Raw genomic sequence first — 20,183 nt, 5'->3', positions numbered from 1 at the left:
AATAGACATGAAGAGAAGTAAGTTTGAGGACTGACATTCAGACATAAAACAAGGCCTAGCTGAAACAGCGTGACTGGAGAAGGTGGATAACATTATTTCTTTCTGTTTTGCAAATTTGAAAACATACAGTACTGAATAAAGCAAGTGAGTTATTTTTCCTTTCTCCAGAGTTAGGATTTACCAGCTCAGAGCTTTCAGTCGCTGCTTGAACAGTCTACCTTCTGTTTTGGAACAGAGCAACTTCTGTTCATTAGAAACAGTCAACAATAAATATGAAGAAATTTTCTGCAGTTTGCTTTGGAACTTGGTGTCGGGTGTTATGGATACAACGTGGTTTTTTGTGTTGATTTTTTTTTTTTTTGAAGGCGTGGCAGAAAAGTCATACAGTGGTTTTTGTTCCACGAGTGTTGCTTTGAAACTTAAGAGTGAGGGCACTATTCAGCACAGATTATTAAAACACTGTTTTTAGCTGTCTCGTCCTGTTGTGAAGTCTCTGATTATTTTAGTAGTGTTAGCTAAGCAGTCATTTCAGTAATGGTTAATGATAACTTGTAATTTTTTTAATTGACCTGACCCTCCTGTTCTTTTGTGTTATTATTTAACTATAATTACTTATGAAGTGGCTTGTAGCTTTACCTGTAGATATGTTGGTAACTTTGTGTTTGTTTTGAGTTGCTGAAGTGTAATTATTGGACTTGTGGCTCAGAGGTGAAAAGCAACCAGCTGCCCTAAACTTGAGAATATACAACTGGGAAGACAATGTTTCTGTATGGAGGGGAAAGAAATGAAAACAATTTTTAGAGCTACAGTAATCTTGACATGAGCATGTAGTGATTTGTGTACTGCAACTATAAGAGCTGGAAGTATAAATGAATATGTGTGGGTGTTTAGAAAGGAAAGGGAAATCTGGGTAAGAGAGTCAATTAAGAGTTCTTTGCTGCAGACATAGCAAGCCCTTTTAACTTAGTTTAAAAATAAGAGTACCTATTTTTAAAAACTAGGCTGCTTGGAAGAAGTAGTGAACTTCTAGAAGAGACATACATTTAACTGAGGAGGAAGAAATGGAAGGAAGCCTAGAGTTGGCATGACTGACAATTTTTTGGTCATCTGGATAGCCTTGCATTACGTCAGTTCTTTGCTCAAGAAATTAAAAAAAATATTTTTCTATAGTGAAGAAACTTTTTTTTTTCTTTGCTTATTTCTGAATATATTTGTGGTACTTATCAAGAGTGCCTTTAAGAAATCAAGGATAAGTTGTAATGTGAGAAAGTTCCTGAATGCATGCGCTTATTCTTGAAATATTTCACTTAATCACATTAAATAATTGTATTTTTAAGTTACTCGTTTGACTTTGCAGGTAAATCTTTTTCTATGTGAGGGTATGCAAAAATAATGTTATTTTTCTGCAAGAAGGAGTTTTCAGCTTTTGAACCAGAAGTCCACTGTCACTTCTGTGCCTTTATGTGGGCATTATTGGGTCATTTGTTGATGTAATGATGCTGCTGGGAATGTTTTTGAAACCAGCTGTCTCACAAAACTGTGCTTTTAGTAAAGTTTGACTCTCTGAGTTAAACATTAGTTACAAGTGTGCTTTCTAAAAAGAGTTGACACCAATCACATTTTTGTTTACTGATGTACTTCTTACAGGCTTAATGTATTTGGATATGTTGGGCTGTTTGGTTGCTGGCATACAAGAGGTACCCAAATTATCTAAAAATTCCTGATCTCTAAATGTGACTGATTTTAGGTTTGGAGGTACTCAGACAGTAGTTTTGTGGTTTGGTGTTGTTTGGTGATGTTGTGAATGTTTATTGTTGGATTTTTTTTGCTTTGTTTAGGTTTCTGTTTGTTTTGTTTTTAATTGTTTCCCCTTGGACCTAAATAAATGTTATTCTGTAGCTTAGTAAAGCAGCACTGACTATAGTGGTTTGGGTGTTTGGATAGCCTGTATTCACCACATTACTTTCAACAGTACAGTACTTTTTCAGCTGAATCCTGATGCTAAAATTTCTGGAAGCAAAGTGTCTCTAAGGTACTGGCAGCACTTGTTATCCTGGCTCAGGGATACTAGGCTGCTGGGCTGTGCACTCTTCAAAAAGGCTTCCTTAAACTTTTTTCAATTTTCATTTATTTTTTTTCCTCTGAACTTACTTATAGTGGTATTTGTTTAGCACATGTAAGCTCTGTTAAGCATTCAGTCATACTGCAGAAAGTTGCTACAGGAAGTGTATTCCTTTTCCTGATGCTGCCCTTGTTACATAATTAGTAGCAGGCTCTGGTAAGTTTTACCCCAGCCGTGTGACTCAGCTGCTCCTTACAGCTGCAAGCCCCAGAGCAGGAATGATGAAGGCTGCTGAGTTTCGTGCCAAAGCTATATTTTGGAGGAAAAAACCTCCATAATTTGCAAAAGAAATATAGGGTGTCATTCTCTTTCTTTTCTATGTAGAGTTGCTTTCTTCGTGAATCATTCCCCTAAGAAGGATATACTTGCTGTCTTAATTGGTATCCATGAGAGCCGTAGTTGCAGACACTGATCTGGGGACACATGAAAATACCTTTCTTTTCCCCTTTCTCTTCAATATGTGACCTCTGTGTTCTTTAAGTCTTGTAATCATCGGGTACTATTGCCATAAATTTTTCACAATAGTAATCTATAGTAGTCTTCATTATTGTTAATGCTAGTGATTGATGTGAAACACCGCCAGTGAAATGAAGATGGTGTTTCATACTTCTGTGAATGAGCTTAACAATCATAAAAGCTAAAATATATTTTTCAATAGAAACCTTTAACTTACAAGAGTCAAGCGCAGTCATTGTAAGAGGTACAGATTTAATATGCAGTTTAAAGGCAGTACTGTCCTTAATTTGCTTAGTGTATATTGGACTTGGTATATAAATAGATGTGGAGCCCAGCCATCAAATTGCAGACTGGTTGAACCTTCTGGTAAACTACAGTTTTAGTGATACAGAGCAGCCATCCAAACCAATAGCCACAGATGGTTCTGCTTCCTTGGGGTAAATGTTTTGGTTAGTTTCTCTTGATTGTGTATTTCTTGTGTTTGTTCAGAAAACCTTTCCAAATGAAGGCCTTTTGGAAATATTAGGCTCACAGACCACCTGGGGAAGAAACCTATTGTTTGTGTCTGAACCAAGTATTTGGGATGTCTCTGCTGTTCTGCCAGCTGTGGGGTGATGTCCACAAGTGCAGTGTAAGTGGACAAAAAGCTGAAAGTGTGCACAGGGCTTTTTAAGACTGGAAGTTACCTCTAAAATGAAAACTGGAGTGACCTAGCACCTTCTGGAGTTCTTTTTTCCTCTTCTTTTAAAGGTGATAAAGATTCTTAGGGATTATATTTTCAGAGTTAATCCTTAAAGGAGAGGTAGCTAGTGAGTGACCTGTTTATTTCAGTGTATGTCCATGTGTTCCATACGGCATGGTGTGCAGACCTTGAGCTCATGCCGGTCACACTGTGGTACAGCTGAGTGCTGTTTCACTGTGCAGCAGAAATACTTATTTTTGCTTCTTACTCTGGAGAATGACTTGTTCATGCTCCCTGATGGGGAGAGGCAATGATTGCTTCGGGCTAATCAGCTAAGGTGAGATCAGGTGACTCCAGTCTCTTTCAGCACCAGAGTGCATTTGACCCTTTCAGCACTGAAGCATGTTTGACCCCCCCCCCCCCCCCCCCCCCCCCGATTGCTGGGACCGAGGTCTCTATTCTGCCACTTCATTGCTTGATACAGGTGTGCCTGCATTCCTGTATGGTATGAAATTAATTTAGAGTTTTACTTTTAGGAAGGTCAATCTCCTTCTTTTATTTCTTGCTCATAAACCATAAATACTTCAAGTCTTAGTTCATAAGTTATGCTTAGCTGCATTTGCTTAGTTCTCATTTTATCCAAGATACTGTGTTGTTATCTCTCTTCTACCTTTCTGAGAGGGGTGACACATATAAAAATACATGTTAAGAAAACCAAAACAAGTAGCACAGTAGAACAATTAAAAAAAAAATCTGTTTGTCTTAGGAAAAAGCACTTCTGTTTAGTTCTAGTCAAACTGCACTTGGATCTGGAGGTGCCAGTCCTGTGCTTGGCAGGCATGGTAGTGCAGCTTTTCCATCAGAGATGACCTTGTCTTGAACTAGAAATAACCCAGGCCAGTACAAACCTGGCAATACAGTTGTCCCTGCTTTCTCTCTCAAAAGTCAATTTTTTTCTCAAAAGTTGTGGATTTCTTTGGTCACTGGAGAGTAAATTAGTTCACAATAAAACCACATGAAGAAGGTTTGTGTGAACACATTTATTCATGTTATCAAGAAAGATGTTGGAGGTCTTCTAGATCTTCTAGAGAATGTGTGGGGGTGGTGTGGGGAAGGAAGCCTGCAGAGCAGTAGGAATTATGTGAGAGCAGGCCTGGGTGTCTCCCCTCTGCATTTTCTTTTATTAGCAAAAGTGTGGGGCTGTGCCTGCCAGCCTGAGGATGCCATCTGTGTTGCACAGCCTGCTAGGCTGTTACAGAATTGCACAAGAATAATCAGAAATCACACTGCTAAACTGTGTCCTGGCCCTGGCGGCTGCCCGGAGATGCAGCTATTGAGCAGCTCTTCAGGAGCCAGGGCAGAGCAGCAGCCTGTGGAGCTGCCTCAGCCTGGCACTGCCAATGTCATCTCCAGCATGAGCAGCTAATGGGTGTGGGAGCTGACCAGACCCAAGCTACTGAAAAGGGTAATTGTTTCATGAAATTAAATTTGTGGGTAAAAATAAAAAATTTAAAAAAAAATAAATTGAGGAGGTAGAGTTTGAGCGTATGGGAGAACTGGACAAATCTAATTTTGGCAGTGGTATATTTCCTCAATTTAATTTCATTCTAGTTTACCATTTGTTGCTTTCTTATTAAATGCAAACTAGAAGTGACAGTCTGCAGCACTGGAACAAAATATTTTCTGCGTGTGCTTTTGAACAGAATTTTTTTTGTTGTTTGCATTGCAGTGAATTAGTGATTGAAAATGTAATACCTCAGAGCCCATTTGGTAATTTAGTGTCTGATTTTGCTGAAAGTTTTAAGTTAAGCCTTAATGGTCATATTTAATGGCTACACATGTTTTGAAGGGATGCTAATACCTTTTCATCACTATCTTAATAGGACTTCAGAGTAAAATCTGGACCGCGTAGATTTTGCTTAAGCTTTTGCCATTGTATTTCTTTTTGATATCCAAGACTGTTTCAGGAAGTTTTATTCTCTGGTATGGTCAACTAGTATCAAAATGCCTTAACACACCAAGAAGTTTTCAGGTATATTGAGTAAGTAAGTGTTAGTACATGTGCAAAACATCCGCCTCACTTGCGCTTGCTGGGAGGTGTAAATTTAGGCTGAGTAACACCTGGGCTGTGCCTGTCCTCTGTGGGCTCTGGGCACTCCTGCTGCCAGCACTGGGCTCAGCCTAGGCTGGGGCAGCTTTAGAGAAAGATGGGTGGGAGCAGTGCCCAAATGTGACATAAGAGCAGTGGAGTTGCAGTCACAGCAAGGAAGTGCTCCTTGCCCTGGCCAGGTGACTGCTGTGTGCCTGGGCCCTGGCACGGGGTTCCTGGTGTGGGAGCTGATCAGGGGAAAGATTTGCCATGTGCTGGGTGGCTCAGCTGCTGAGCCCTGTCTGGTGTGCTCACTGTAGTTTGTATGTCTGTAACTGCATGTCCATTTTTCCATCTTGATTCTGGTAGGTGTAATACTGGTGATTGACGCTGTTAATGTGGAGCTACACCATTAGTGATGTCACTGTTCAGAAACTCTCTGTAGGTGGTGGCTGCTGGTTTGAGCTTAAAGATTGGTTCCTTCACCCTTTATGCTGTGTTAACAGGAGATAAAGCTGGAGTTTCCCATATGCCAGATCTTATTGTATCATTAAAGCTCGTTGAGAGGTGCAGTTCAGATGAGTGCATTCAGACATTGTAGTTGTGGTCTCATTTGCAAGTGTTGCTAATCACAGAGCAAAATTCCAGTGTGTGCAAGCAAAAATACTGAAAAGTTTATGCAAGCTTAAGTATCAGGTGTCTTTGAATTGAAACCTGTTTAGCTTTCTTTACTCCCTGCTTGCTCTGAAGGGACTTTAATGGGAGTGATTTGATGAGTGTAAATTTAAGGGAGTAGTAAGATGAGAGAATTCTGATGCTGAAGTAAGAGTTGGAAGCTGTTTTCTTCTGGGTTTGGGCAGTTTTTGTCTGTTTTCCAGTTCATATTGCCTCTGATGCTTCACTAAGTATTTTATTAGGTGTTTCTGGATTTAATATTTCATATAACCACATGTGAAACTTAATTGTGTGAAATGTAATAGGCTTAGCGTAGTAAGAGAAGTATTGGAGAGCCTTGGGTTTACAGGTTAACTTGTTTCCTGCTCAGCATAGCACGTGGTTTGAATTTATGCTTTTCTGAGCAAGGTGAAAACAGCCCTTTCCCCACAGAGCCTTTTTAATGAAAAAGAACTTTACATGAGGCTTCAGAGTAATCTTTGCTTTCCGATGCACCGCTCATAGATAGTCATTGCAGTCTGAAAGATTAATCTATGATTATTTTTTTCTGCTTTGCTTTCTGTAAAACAAGAATAATTTGATTCTTAGCCCTTTTTAGATCGCTCTTAGAAGTTCTTGTGTGTTTCTTGCTATTCTGTAGAGGTGCTGAGAAGGTATATGGTAAACACTGATTATTACCCTTTGTTAGAGTTTACAGTTCTTCTCATGGAGATGCAAATTTAAAAAATCAGTGGTCTTGTTTAGTATATGAAATGAGATTAAGGGGTGACGTGATTATAGATGGTTAGAGACTGCTAGGGTAAAATTAAATAATGGAGAGGTTTTTAAATAAACAGGCTGAGGTGAAACTGTTTAGTATCTGAAAAGGGATGTGTGTGTATGTCTATATACATCCTGATATATGCGTGTACTTATTTGTGTAAATAATATATATTTAGATCACTAGGACAATTTTTTAACCTTAGAAGTAAACTTAGGATGCTCTTCAAAGAGATATTATGATATTATCTAGTTTAAACAGGAATCAATTCTGTCTGATGCTGTCTGATGTAAAGTCTGATGTCTTGCAGAACACAGGGTACTGGCCTGGTGATGACTGTAGTCCCTGAACTGTATTATCTGAGCCTGTTCTAGCCGACAATAATTTTAGCAGAGACCTTGTGCCCCTGTTCTTCTGAGGGATTAGTTCCAGTACAATACAATGCATTACTGTGCAACTGCTGGCTGGTTTAGCACTCCCTAATTTGACAACTTGTCCCAGTGTGCTGAGGCAGGAGAGATTTAGGGGATTAAGTTTCATGTGTGTGGCCTGGAGGTGCTGCGAAGTACACGTAAACAAGAATTGGGTGTGTTCATGCTTTGGAGAGGAGGAGAGGGAAGGATGTAAAGCAAAATGTTGTTTGGGAAGTTGCCACATCTAAGGAGATGTGATTGGAAATGGGTGGAAAACACACGATTGTCTGCAATTAAAGAGTAGCCTGAAAAACAGGTGGGGTGGGGCCATGTAGAAGACAAAATGGCTGAAGTCAAATTGGTTGTGAAGAAAAATCTCAGTGGCAGGCTGCCAGACCAGGCTGGGCAAGGAGAGATGACCAGAATGAACTCTTCCACATTTTTAGATTGCGGGCACTGCCTGCTTTGCTGACAGAAGTGACCACATTAAGATGTGAGTGTGGAAAATGTTTGGCTGTAAGCAGAAAGGAAAAAATCACTTTCCCAATTTGTGTGTGGGATGGAGAAGGAGGACATGTTCCTATAGGCGGTGCTGGAGCAGAATCTGACTTGCACAAGGTCTTCGGTTTGCCAGACCACACTGGATTCAGTGCAAAGAGTAAGACTGAATCTTGAGGTTTGGGTGATGCACTCACACTGTAAGTGGCCAGAAATCAGGTTGAAGGGGAGGAATTTCTTGCTTACCCATTGGGGGCATCACATTAGCCTTATGGCAAATTCACCAAGAGAGCTGTATAGATTTCAGAGCATGAAGTATCCCTTGAGGAGACCAGGTGATGAAGGCTTCTTGTCTGCACATCTCTTTTGAGAGAAGATGTCATTCAAACTGGATGCAGTTGTGATCTGTCTCTGCTACCTCTCAGCTCTGTAGCAGGTTGGGACATTGTGGAAGACCAGTGACAGAATGAGAAGGGAGTCTGTCTTTGGCATGAAGCTTCCCTGTTGTGGCAGGTTTTGCTTTGTTTTTCCTTTGTGTTGCATAAGTGCTGGTGAAATGCTGCTTTTTCTCCTAACACTGCCTTCAGATTTAGGGAAAGTTAGGGAGGAAGGACACCATCATTGCTGCTGGGTCCCTGAATGTTGTGTTACAGCCCAAGAGAAGTGACTGAGCGGGTAAGAAGCTGCTAGCAGTGACACAGACACCTCTCAGCTCAGCTGGCCTCTGCTGTGGTGTCTTGCTGTGGGTGGTTGTGCTGGGCTGCTGTGTACGGGCTTTGTGTGCAGCACAGCTCTGGGAGGTGCTGCTGGGCACGACCTGTTTGCGAGGATTCTTGTGGGAAGTCTCTGCCGGGCGACATCGAAACTGCTCACTTTACAGTCCTATCATCACTATAATAATTATCATGCAAATCATTGATATTTTAGGCATGCTGTTCCTTTTCATGGTCACTCAGCCTTTACTTAGTAGTAGAAAGGAGAAATTTATTCGGCACCTGTCATAATTGCATCAGTTCATTAGTGTAGAAAATGAATTTTATTTCAAGTGTAGAATAAAAACATATAAAGAAAAACTTTTTAAAAAAAATTGTCAACTTCATTCTGCAAGTGGATGTTAAAAGCTTTTTGGAACTGGGGATAAGTTGTGGTTTTGGGATGCACTAAAAGAGCTTGCATGATGTTGAAAATGTATTTTCCATCTAGATTTCTAGAGATCTATGAGACACACCTGTGGATCTTTACAAACCCTCAGAGTTCATTTTTGTAAGGACAGTTGATGGCCTCTGTACTGTATGCACTGGATTAGTGAAAGAATAAGAGTGCTTAGTCTGAAAAAGGAGCTTGCCCTCTGACTGACTTCATGACAGTAGAAGGAGGCAGCAGAATAACTTACTGAGTAGGCATTTTCTAAATATTGTTTTAGACAGCAAGCTGCGGTGTTTTATTTGCTCAACCTTCCAGCTGTGTACAATGCTTTTAGAAAAGGCATATGATTAACTTTTCTTTGAAGACTTTCCCTACCCAGAAATAAAAGCTTTTTTATTACCAAAATTTCCTTAATTTAGAAGGAAGTAAATGTATTACAAGCTTCTGTATGTATTTATCTGATTCTGTGTTTAGTCGACACAGGTACAAGTGGATCAAGTTGGTTGTTATTGAAGGAGTTATGTAAATCCTATATTACTTTTAGCATTCTTATTTCAAAATTCCTTATGATGTTGTTAGAGAGAAAATGTGACCTATATTACACACTTTGTGTCCTTAAATGCAAATACTAGTTATAGAATATTTATGCCTCTTTTGCACATCATATAATCTTTTCTTTAATGATATTTTTCAAAGGTTTAGTTAATTTTCACTTTACACTAGAGGGTAAGCTGAAAAGGGTGGTACCTCCTGATCATTAATGAAGTTTCCATGCTGGAATTAATGTGCAGAAGACCTTACAGATAAATTTAGGTTAATCTCTAGTGTCACGTGTGGGATATAATGAAACCCTCAGAATAAAAAATCTGAAAAATACTCTGGACAGCAATGCATATCCCTGGAGGATGGAAAGTTCAGAATCTGCAATAAAAAGTAGATACATCATTCTCTGTGAGATTTTTTTTTTTTTTTGTATTTTTTTTCCAAGCAGGATATTTCTTACTTCATCTAATGTGTACATAATTAGTCTGCAGCAGTCCACTGAGTTGTTGGAGACAAGCTCTCTCTGTATCAGCAGGTGTTGGCACAGTCACAGTAGATCAGCAGGTAGCTTTGGGCCTTTATGCTCCCATTAGATTTTGGAACAAGTTTTGTGTGTTTGGAGTTGAGCATTTTGGCTTAGTTTCCTCTGAAGGGGGCGTAAATTGTGCACACTGAAACTGCTCTGTGATCCAAACCAACATGATATCTGAAGATGCTGGGGAATTTGCTTCAAGGCAGCACAGCTGCTCTAAACAGAGCATTAATGTGCATGTGGCCCTAAAAGCATGGAATATGAGATGAATTCATGCCTTAAGTATACTCTGTGCATGCAGATCTTGGACACTGTGTAACTGAAAGTAGCCACACTGAAGCTTTATATAATTGGAGGATCTATATAAATTATTCCATTATTCTGTTTGTATGTAGCTGTACTGCTGCTTTTTTAGCATTCTTGTTAGCCTTCCTTGTCACATCTTTTAAGCTGCACACTGCACATATTTTGGTGTTTGTTTGGATTTGGTTTGGGTTGTTTTTTTGGTGCTCCTTTGGAAACTCGGAAATAGTTTTTTAAAAAAGGTAGCTTTGTAAAAAAATTATTAGTTACTTACAGCTAGAACAGTGTGTTAAGTGGGCCAGAGTTTTTCTTCTTGATAGTTAATCATTAAACCAACTGAATCACAAGCTTCTGCAGTCATTATTAGTTGTGAAGCCAGTACATGAATTAAAGTTTGAGGCTGCAAGAGTGTTAAGAGTGCAGAGGAATTACTAAAATGATAGAGTATGAGAAGCTCTATCAAGCTGTATTCTACAAGTTATTTTGTACAATAAGAAACTGAACAAACTGAAATAAGAGCTAAAATTTGCCTTAGAGGGGAAATAATGAGGAAAGAGACACTCTTGCCTTTAGAACTTATTAAATGTTGTTCTCCTGTTGTCTGAAGGTATACTTCTTCAGTGAAACCAAACATTTCACAGAATTGTTCTGGCTGTACCAAGTTCCTTTCCTGACAAAAGGAAAAAAGAAATGTGAGCCTTTTCCTTGCTGTCATTGCTCTCACAGCAAAGAGGCTTTCATTTAAGATGTTATCACAGAATATTCTGAGTTAGTAGGGACACATAAAGATCTTCAAGTCCAACTCTTGAGTGAATGGCCCATACAGGAACTGAACCCACAATCTTGGCATCACTAACCACACTCTAACTGACTGAGCTAGGTGTTGGTGAGTCCTTCCTCCCAAATTGCTATTTAAGCTAGCCTGTATTTTTTTCACATTTAACTTGCTTGTAAAAAGCAATGTAAAATTTCTGTTTTTCAATGAAAGCATGCAGAAGTTTGATAAAACTGGAAAGCTTGATTTCCAAGTCTGAAACAACATATAAAAGTGACTTCATTAATGAATATGTATTATACATACAGAAACATTCAGAGTTCTAGGCAGGTCATCAGCTTGAAGTAGGTGAACTTTCAGAAAAGATGGTGTCATTTGCATGAGCAGTTTTATGGCTGGGGTTCTGATACAGTCAGTTATGTGGCTCCGACAACCAAAAACCTTCTGGCGTGGTGAAGAAAAATTCTGACTTCAGTCATCAAGGAATTCTTAGATCCTTCATTTATATTGTATATTCCTCTTCTTTTTGATGATCAGAATTTCTAATAGTTCTTTTTATCTCTTCCAAAACAGAATTAGACCACAGTTAGCCAAAGAGAAGATTGAAGGATGCCATATCTGTACATCTGTCACACCTGGTGAACCTCAAGTGTTCTTGGGAAAAGATAAGGCCTTCACTTTTGATTATGTCTTCAACATTGACTCACAGCAAGAAGAGATCTATGTACAATGCATAGAAAAGCTGATTGAAGGCTGCTTTGAAGGCTATAATGCCACTGTCTTTGCTTATGGCCAGGTAAACGTCACAATTTTATTTTAAAGTGTTTATTTTGGAATAAACAATTTTTTGAAACAGATTTTTCTCTTAAATTTCTGAACGCATTAATCTGATTTTTAGCATCTCTGGTTTATTTTTGATGAGTTACCCTGTAGGAGAGTATTTAATTTATATAGATTCTATTTAGACTGGCAGTTGAAAATAGTATCAGTCCATATAATTCCTGAATTCACCTCAATGCAGCAATACAAATTATTGACTTAATCACTTGAACTGTAGAGGTGGATTGTACTGAGGTTTTTTCCTGAGTAACTTTTCAACCCACTGCATTTTTAGAGACTTTTGGGTATAGGAGCTTTTTAAAAATAAATCCTGGGGAACTTCAGGCCACATTGTTTGCTTGTGGGCAAAATGTAGGGATCAGATTCCAAAGTCAGAGGACTTTTCATAGAGAACACACCCTCTTAGTACACTGGGCACACTTGAAGCTGAGCACAATGTAGAGAATGAGTTACTGTCTGTTGAATATTCCCTTATGAATTGATTGCATAAAATGTGGTCTTGGATGCTGAATTTCATCACTGTTAGGTGTTGAATCTCAAGTTAGCCAGGTGAAGTCTATTCCTAGTCAAACAAAGCAGTTTGAAGATCCAGTTCAGCAGATTATGCTCAGCTGTGATCTTATCTTTGTCTTAGACTTGACCCAGTAATTAAGTGAAAACACTATACCACCTTGTCTTCTATTGGACTTCACATTTAATTAGATTATCTTCCTAGTGAAGATAGAGCTTGTATTCTTTAGTATAAAGTGAGGACAATGGGAATATAATACCTGAGATATTCAAATATCTTAATTAAGGGAGTAATTTTATCTACTTCAGCAAAGAATTGCAAATGCTGCTTTTACCTCCAAAATACATGCTTTAATTAACAGCCTTGGTTGGAAACATTAAGTTATCTTTTGACCTAGTGGTGATAGCTCAAGACTGATGTAAGCTGGTTAGGAAGGTTTCTAGGGGAAGGGTTATGAAAGATTGAACTGCTCTCTGCCTTCTTGTATGTGATCTCTGGATAAACAGTAGAGTCTGTCCAAATTCTGCTGTTTATCCATTTTTCAAGGTGACCTGTTGTTGTGTGTGTTAAAATTGTAAAGATGGCAGATTGAGGTGAGCACTAGTGTTCACAAACTGTATTTCCATGATGATTTGGCACTATTAACATGCTGTAGTGACTACTCCTTTTTCAAATTAGACAGGTGCTGGCAAAACATACACCATGGGCACTGGATTTGATGTCAACATAACAGAAGAAGAACAAGGCATTATATCACGTGCTGTTAAGCACCTTTTCAGATGTATTGAAGAAAAAAAACAAGGTGCTATTAAACAAGGACTTCCACCTCCAGATTTTAAAGTGAATGCACAGTTCTTAGAGGTAAATATGATCCACATTTGTGGGTGTAAGTTTATGTGGGATTTTTGGCTGTTGTTCTTTTTTTTAATATGCATATTAAAAAAATTATAATTGCATATATTTTCTGCATATTTTTTCTGGTTGCATCTTTAAAATTTTCTTTTCTCTGAAGATGTTTTGAATTAATGTTAAAGATTTCAAAAGGAAAATTTATGAGATGTGCTTCAGCTCTTCAATTTATGAAAAAGTCTTTTTATCTTATTTCAATTATTTTACTACTTCCCTTCATAATGTTATTTTGAAGTATAGAAATAGTTATGTTCATCATAATTTATCCCTTTCTGTTTATAGGGCCTGTTGCTCTTGCCTGTTAGTAATTCTTGACAAAACTTTAAAACAAGAAATCACAAAAATCCCCCCTTACTGTACTTTGTGGCTTTGAGTAGTGAACGTGCTTTGCTTGCTTTTGTCACTTTGACATAGATTTATTTAGCTTTCAAAGTCTGTTCTGAAGACTTCCTTTAACCAAAGAAGAAATCTAGCATGAAAATACTTATTTCTGAAATTCCCACTGGTTTAGGATTGGGCTTCAGTGTCACTGTTCCCTTCTTTCTTAGACCAGAGGGGGAAAAAACAACTCTGGTCAATACTGTGGCAAAACTGCTCCCTTTGAGTTTTTTTGTAGACACAGTTACTGGTAAAGGGGCCGTAATATCTGTGATCTTTCTGACCTGCAGCAGCTGTTGCTTTACGCCTTGTAGGTTTTATACTGTGTCTCCTAACTCTGGAACTGCTTTTTAAATTGAGTGATTTGGGTGTAATGTATTTACATTTACTACCAACCTGCAAAATCTGATACTTCAGGTACATGGAGAGGCAGAATCAATTTTAGGAAGAGCAGGTGTTAAATTTGTTTTGCTTGCTTTGGTATGTACAACTTCAACTGCTTTGGGAGTGGAAACCCCCACTTTTATATTACCCATGAGAAAAGCTGTTTTATTACTGATGAAGTAAACTAGGTCCTTTAGTCATAGATTTCTATAACTGTTTCAAAGATTAACAAGCTGGCATTAGTTTTGTATTGGTCTAGGTTTGTTGCTGCAGAACTTTTTGTTGCTCTGGCTAGTATTTGCCTAGGGAGAGTTGGTTTGAGCATGTGCTGTGGGAATGCTCTACCCAGTGTTCCAGGGAGCTGCAGCCTTGCTTAGGCAGCTGCAACATAAGCACAATAAGGAGCAGTAACCAGTATGGCTTCTGAATTTACTGTGTTTTTTGACATCACATTACAAATGTAACTGAGTCCCAAAGTACAGGGCAGTGATTAAATGTTACAGTGAGAATGGTATGAAGAATTGCAGCCATTACAATGTATTTCAGCTGAACTGTGCATACTGAAACTTGTCTTGTTTATCTAATTTAGAGAAAGGTTAAATGATGTAGATAGTAAGTTTTCCCTTAACAAAATGTCCTTTTTGTTGGTAGATTTTTTTCTTTTACTGAGGCTTTCCCAGAAGGAGCTTTTTCTAATTAGTTTCTATTATGCACTATTCTGTATCAAAAAGTATCCTCTTCCTCCCAACCTATCTACCATTAGAGCTGGATTGCATAAACATTAATTTAGTCGTTGAACAAGCTGAAGCCAGTTTGTGTTTTTGGGATAACTTTGAAGTCTTAGGGCTGGATAACTATTGGGAACAGTGACTTCTGTTTGCTACTTTCGTGCCTTTTAGTTGACTGCAGTCTGCTTCCCTTAACTCCTTGCTTTCCTGCTATTTCAAAAGACAGGCGTATACAATTCCACCCAATTGCAGGTGCATTACCAGCATCTGCTCTAAATTTTGGTATCAGTTTATTGTAAAGGTAAAACATTCAGAACATGAAGTTTCCTACATAGAATATATCTGCCTAATAATTAAATAATTCCTTTTTTTAATATGTAAAGGATTAAAAGCATCACATTCACAAATGCTGAGCTTTTTCTTCTCAGGGATGGCTTTTTGCTTTTGAGAGGAGAAAGTCACTTACTTTCAGTGTTATGAGAAAGTACCTTGTGTGAATACAGATCTGTTGTGGTGCTTCTTTGACTGCTTCCTAGGGGTTTTGATCAGGAATTGAATTAGTTTGGACTGAGCTTTAGTGACACGAATTAGTATAACTAAATTAAAGAGACTTAACATGTTCCAGTGTACACAGGCAGAGACTGGAGCCATGAGATTTCAGGTGGGATAGCATTTTTTCTGGGTAGGTTGTCTGGGTTTTTTCCCTGCGATATCTTCAACTGGATGTAAACACTGCATGACTCAGAACATTCTTGTGGAGTACAAAAGCCTTGCTCAAGAAACCATGCCATAGTATTTTTGGACTGATGCTTGATGTCTTTAAGAAGCAGCTTGCACAAAAATTGTTATTATATGTCAAATTCCTTCCTGGGCAGGAAGAATTTATCTAAATGAGAGCCATAGACTTATGAAGGTGTGAGAGAGGAGATGAGGGAAGGTGTAATGGCAGTGAGCGCAAATGGAGTGAATTGGAAGTGTTTGGAGCAGGGTGCAGCCAACTGAATCCACAAAAGAAAAGCCCAAGGTTAAATCTGAAGACAGCAGGTGCCTGCCACAGAAATCACTCTTGTTCTGCTGGCACCAAATTCCTCCTTTTCCCTGGTCCCACCAAAGAATTTTATCTCAGATCTGGCAATATGGAGGAAGTTACCACATCTTTGGGTGGCATAATAGGAAGTGTACAGGTCACTTAATTTGTAGCTGCTCTGTCACCTATTGTCCTTGTAATTTCGGAGGTTTCACATCTTTTGGGAGCAGAGACATTTGGATTTTTAGAACTTTCAGTATGTGCTATGCAGAGATTTGTTAGTCATTGGAGGAATTCCTTCCGAAAATTACACTGTTTTTGTCTTTTTCTTCTCCTCAGCTTTACAATGAAGAAATTCTTGATCTGTTTGATACCACACGTGATATTGATGCAAAGAATAAAAAATCAAATATTAAAATACATGAAGATTCAGCCGGAGGAATTTATACAGTGGGCGTTACAACTCGAACTGTGAATGGAGAATCTGAGGTGATAATTGGAAATAAATTACACTGTAACATGCCAAGTAGATTCTAAAATAATCTTTATGCTTTGATGAATGGTTAAAAATAGAGATCATGCTATCTAATATCTGTCTCCTGGGCAATTTAAGTGTAAAAGATAGCTAGAATTTTTATTTTCTTAATTATTTGTAGCCTTAAATCTGATATGTTTGATACTAAGTGCATGTAATTTTCATTTAAAGCTATTTGTTCATAATATACTTCTGGTGAGAGAATTTTGGCATGTAATTCTGATCTCCCAGATCTCATATATATATTATTTTTTTCTTTGAGAAGAAATCTTTTATTATGGCTGATGTGAAATAAACTGTTATTCATGTACACTGCAAATTTGAATACAAAAGTTATTGTACTCTTTTCTTGTTACAAAAACCATACATTTTTTGCCACAGGTGAATGAAGATGGCTGTTACTACATGGGTACTGTAAAGAGAGGAATATGAAGATTGACATATTTTCTTACAGAAATCACAAAAAATACTTCTAGTTTGTTTATTTAAGGATCCTTGTCCTTTTGGCTTTTTGGTATATAGGAGCTAAATTTGTAGCTAAGAGAAATTTTAGTCATACATCCAAAACAGTACGTGTTATAGGAACATTTTTCCTTTAACCAGCCATGTACTTTTTGCCTGTTTTCTAGATGATGCAGTGCTTGAAGCTGGGAGCCTTGTCTCGAACCACTGCCAGCACTCAGATGAACGTTCAGAGCTCACGGTCACATGCTATCTTCACCATACACTTGTGTCAGACCCGAGTCTGCCCCGCATTTAATGCTGTATGTGTTTTCTCTGTTGGTAAACTTCTCTTTAGCAGCCCCCATTTTTCAAAATGGGGATGGTTTTGGCAGCCACTGCTGTTTGAATTGCACTTAGTAAGGATGCTGTAGTCATCATAATGCTTGATGAATTTGCTAAGCATTATAATAATTTGATTTAATCTTTGCACATGTAACCATCCTCTAGCCAGAGGCAACCATAAATTGCAGACACTTACAGCAACCTACCTATTCTCCTCTAGTGTTTTCTTCAGTATTTTGTTGCGACATACACAAGTGAGAAAGTTAAAATATAATTTGTCTTTAATTAGAAAAGCACATTTAAGTGTCTTAACAGTTAGTGTGTTTAAGCTTGCAGTCAGTTAACTGAAACTGCATGGATATTTTAGATTAATTGTTGATATCTAATAAGGTGCAAGCAGAAAAGCATTAAATTCTGAGTTTCAGTGTATTTATTTTAAATAGCTATATATTCAGGATGCAGGTATTTTGTTAAATCTATGCACCTGAAATTCAAACTATGAATGAATGTGGAGCTGCTCTGTAGAATATTCTGTGTGAGACTGTTCAGTTGTTAGTTGCCAGTGGGTGTATCTTTTAAAGGGGAGAGTTCTGAATAAATCCACGTACTGAAAACTACAATACCTTCAGGGGTACTTAGCTTGAATGTTCTAAGGGTCCTTTGCATGTATTTTAAAGTATTAAATACTATCTGGCTAGCATCCTACCCATCAATATCACATTTTTAAGCATGTGGAACAGTGAATTGGATTTGGAGTGTGCTTTTTAGGGGGTGGTTGTTTTTTTATTTTTTAATACTACAAATAATCATTTGCAGGCAAAATGAGTGTTCCTTCCTGGTCCTTTGTGGTATGTAGACCTGCTTTATACACCTGTTAAAAACACTTCTTTCTGCTTTCTGTGCTGAAACTGTGGATTGGGTGGTGTGGTTGGCTGTCTTCACTTGTGAGGGATTGGCATCACACTCCAAGCCCACACAGGGCATCTCAGTCACTGCGTGGTGACACTATCTGCTTGGAAATTTTTGTTGCAAACATCTGTCTGCTGGAGAGTGAGAAGTTTTCTGGGAGCCTGTTTCCAGCAGGGAGTAGGCACAGTGTTCCCACTGTGCTGGTGCACTTGCAGCTTCCCCACCAGCTGAGCTGCCCCAGGGGACTGTTGCCTGGCTCTGCCTGTGTTTTTACAGAGCCATGTGTCAGAGGAAGGGGTGGCCATCTTCTGCCTTGTGTCAAACTGTTTTGTTTCTGCTTTTCTTGGGAGATATGCACAAGATAATCTGACTGTGGAACTGGGCATTTCTAAATCTTTAATTTAAGACAACACCCTCTTCTTTCCCTGTGGTATTTAGGAGAGTAGAGGATAGACCTGACATTGTCCTCTGAACGCCCCTGGAATCTAAATTAATACAAGCTATTATTGGGTGGCCAGGAGAGATGTAGCTCAAGTTTCTGTAGACAACAGTTTTGGGAGACCTTTGTTACTAGGGTAACGCAGTTTCTCCTTCTCAGATGACAGCCTTGGCCGTGCCCCCTCTGTGCGCAGTCGCCCGTGCCCAGGGCTGGCAGGCAGCCAGGGCTGCAGTGCACAGACATGCTCCTGGGGCTCTGTTCTCGCCATCCATGCTTCTTCCAGAAGTTTCTGTATGTACATTTGACTTGCTAAATGAAGGAGTGAAAGGATGCATTAATCATGACTTTGAGGGCTGGAAATGAGAGTGTGGCCCCCAGAGTGTAAACATCAAAATAACAGCAATAATGATTCCTGGTCTTGTGGAAGTGGCACGGTTCCCGTTCTCTTCCGTTACTGCTACAAAAGGATGCATGAAATATTTAACTACCATGAGAATGGTTTGTTCTGCAGAGACCTGCATTACCCCTTGCAGTAGCAAAGGGAGCTGTAGGCTAGCTGGCTGGCCAAGGACATAAAGGTCACCACAGAATACCTGAGGGTCTATGTTTGGCTTTTTGATTGTTTTGTTGTTGTTTTGGTTTTTGGTGTTTGTTTTGTCTGATTTTTTTAAAGGTTTTTGGGTTTTCTATGCTTAACATGATTAGAAATTCCTAGTAAAGCTTATAGTTTGTGCTGTGGGAATTTGTTATGAATCCAGTATACACTCAATATATGCTTACTGTCTGACACCATGCCAAGTTAGTAGAAATTTCCCTGCAATGGGTATCTTACCAGTAAGGTCAAGAAGTGAGTGATTTAAAGATTTTTCTCATTGTGTTACTTTCCTGACGATAAATCTAACTACACTCGGAGTAAAATAAAACTCTACAGTGAATGTTAGAACTAAAGTAATCGACAGAAAAAAAGTTTGGGATTGTCTAATGAAAAAGGATAATTTTCCTGCCATGCTTTGGGATGTGAAGTGGAAAGAGACTGAGGCTGTGGTACCTGCCCCAGTGCAGCGTGTTCCTGGGCAGCATCCCCACACTGATAGAGGCTTGCAGCAAGTCATTACTTGGGGGAGGAAGGTGGAAGGGGGAAAGGAACTTCTTCATTTTCCCCTGTTTCCTCTACTGTTCTTATATTCTGGCGAAGTCAGCAGTGCTAGTGGAATACTGACTGCTAGGAGAAATGGCTTCCAACAATAATTCCTAAAGTAAGTTTTAAAAATCATCCCACAGGGAGGCTGGCGATGGGATTTAGAGAGCTATAAAATCAAAATATCTTTCAGGTATTTGGCAGGTTTATGAACTAGGTAGTTCTGGTGATTTTGTGGGGTAATAATGTAATTAAAGTTTTATTTTTTTAAATCAGTTTTCTTTGACAATCTATTCAAGAGTGCATTCTAGGGGAGATAAAAATTTGTTGCTCATGTTGCTGGGGACATGTATATTTTAATAGAGGTGTCCCCTCGTTTCTTCAAGAAGCAATGGAAGCTTGTAATTAATTTGTATTCACATGCATCTAGAACTGGGTCTTTGAGAATGTGTTAGTACATATGATTAAAAATGAGATAATATGTTTCAAAATACTGTTGTTATAAAAGAATGAATAAGGAGATGGTCATGGTAAAGAGGTAGTTTTGTAAATAATTGTTGATTGAACTTTGCAAATGTTAATGTGAAAGATCTCATCAAGCCTTG

At 38.6% G+C, this 20,183-nt stretch overlaps 1 protein-coding gene across 10 annotated transcripts in view; it reads left to right on the top strand.

Moving 5' to 3' along the window:
• Window positions 1-20,183, top strand: part of LOC131591617 (kinesin-like protein KIF21A) — an 86,441-nt gene that overhangs the window by 16,722 nt on the left and 49,536 nt on the right. For all 10 annotated transcript variants that reach the window (XM_058862491.1, XM_058862489.1, XM_058862488.1 and 7 more), the window contains exons 2-5: window positions 11,568-11,790; window positions 13,024-13,206; window positions 16,111-16,260; window positions 16,936-17,070. In XM_058862491.1, coding sequence (XP_058718474.1) covers window positions 11,568-11,790; window positions 13,024-13,206; window positions 16,111-16,260; window positions 16,936-17,070 — 691 coding nt within the window. The remainder of the gene's footprint in view (window positions 1-11,567; window positions 11,791-13,023; window positions 13,207-16,110; window positions 16,261-16,935; window positions 17,071-20,183) is intronic.

The sequence above is a fragment of the Poecile atricapillus genome, chromosome W (genome assembly GCF_030490865.1).
Source record: "Poecile atricapillus isolate bPoeAtr1 chromosome W, bPoeAtr1.hap1, whole genome shotgun sequence".
Taxonomy (NCBI): domain Eukaryota; kingdom Metazoa; phylum Chordata; class Aves; order Passeriformes; family Paridae; genus Poecile; species Poecile atricapillus.
This window is presented reverse-complemented; position numbering and strand designations above follow the sequence as displayed.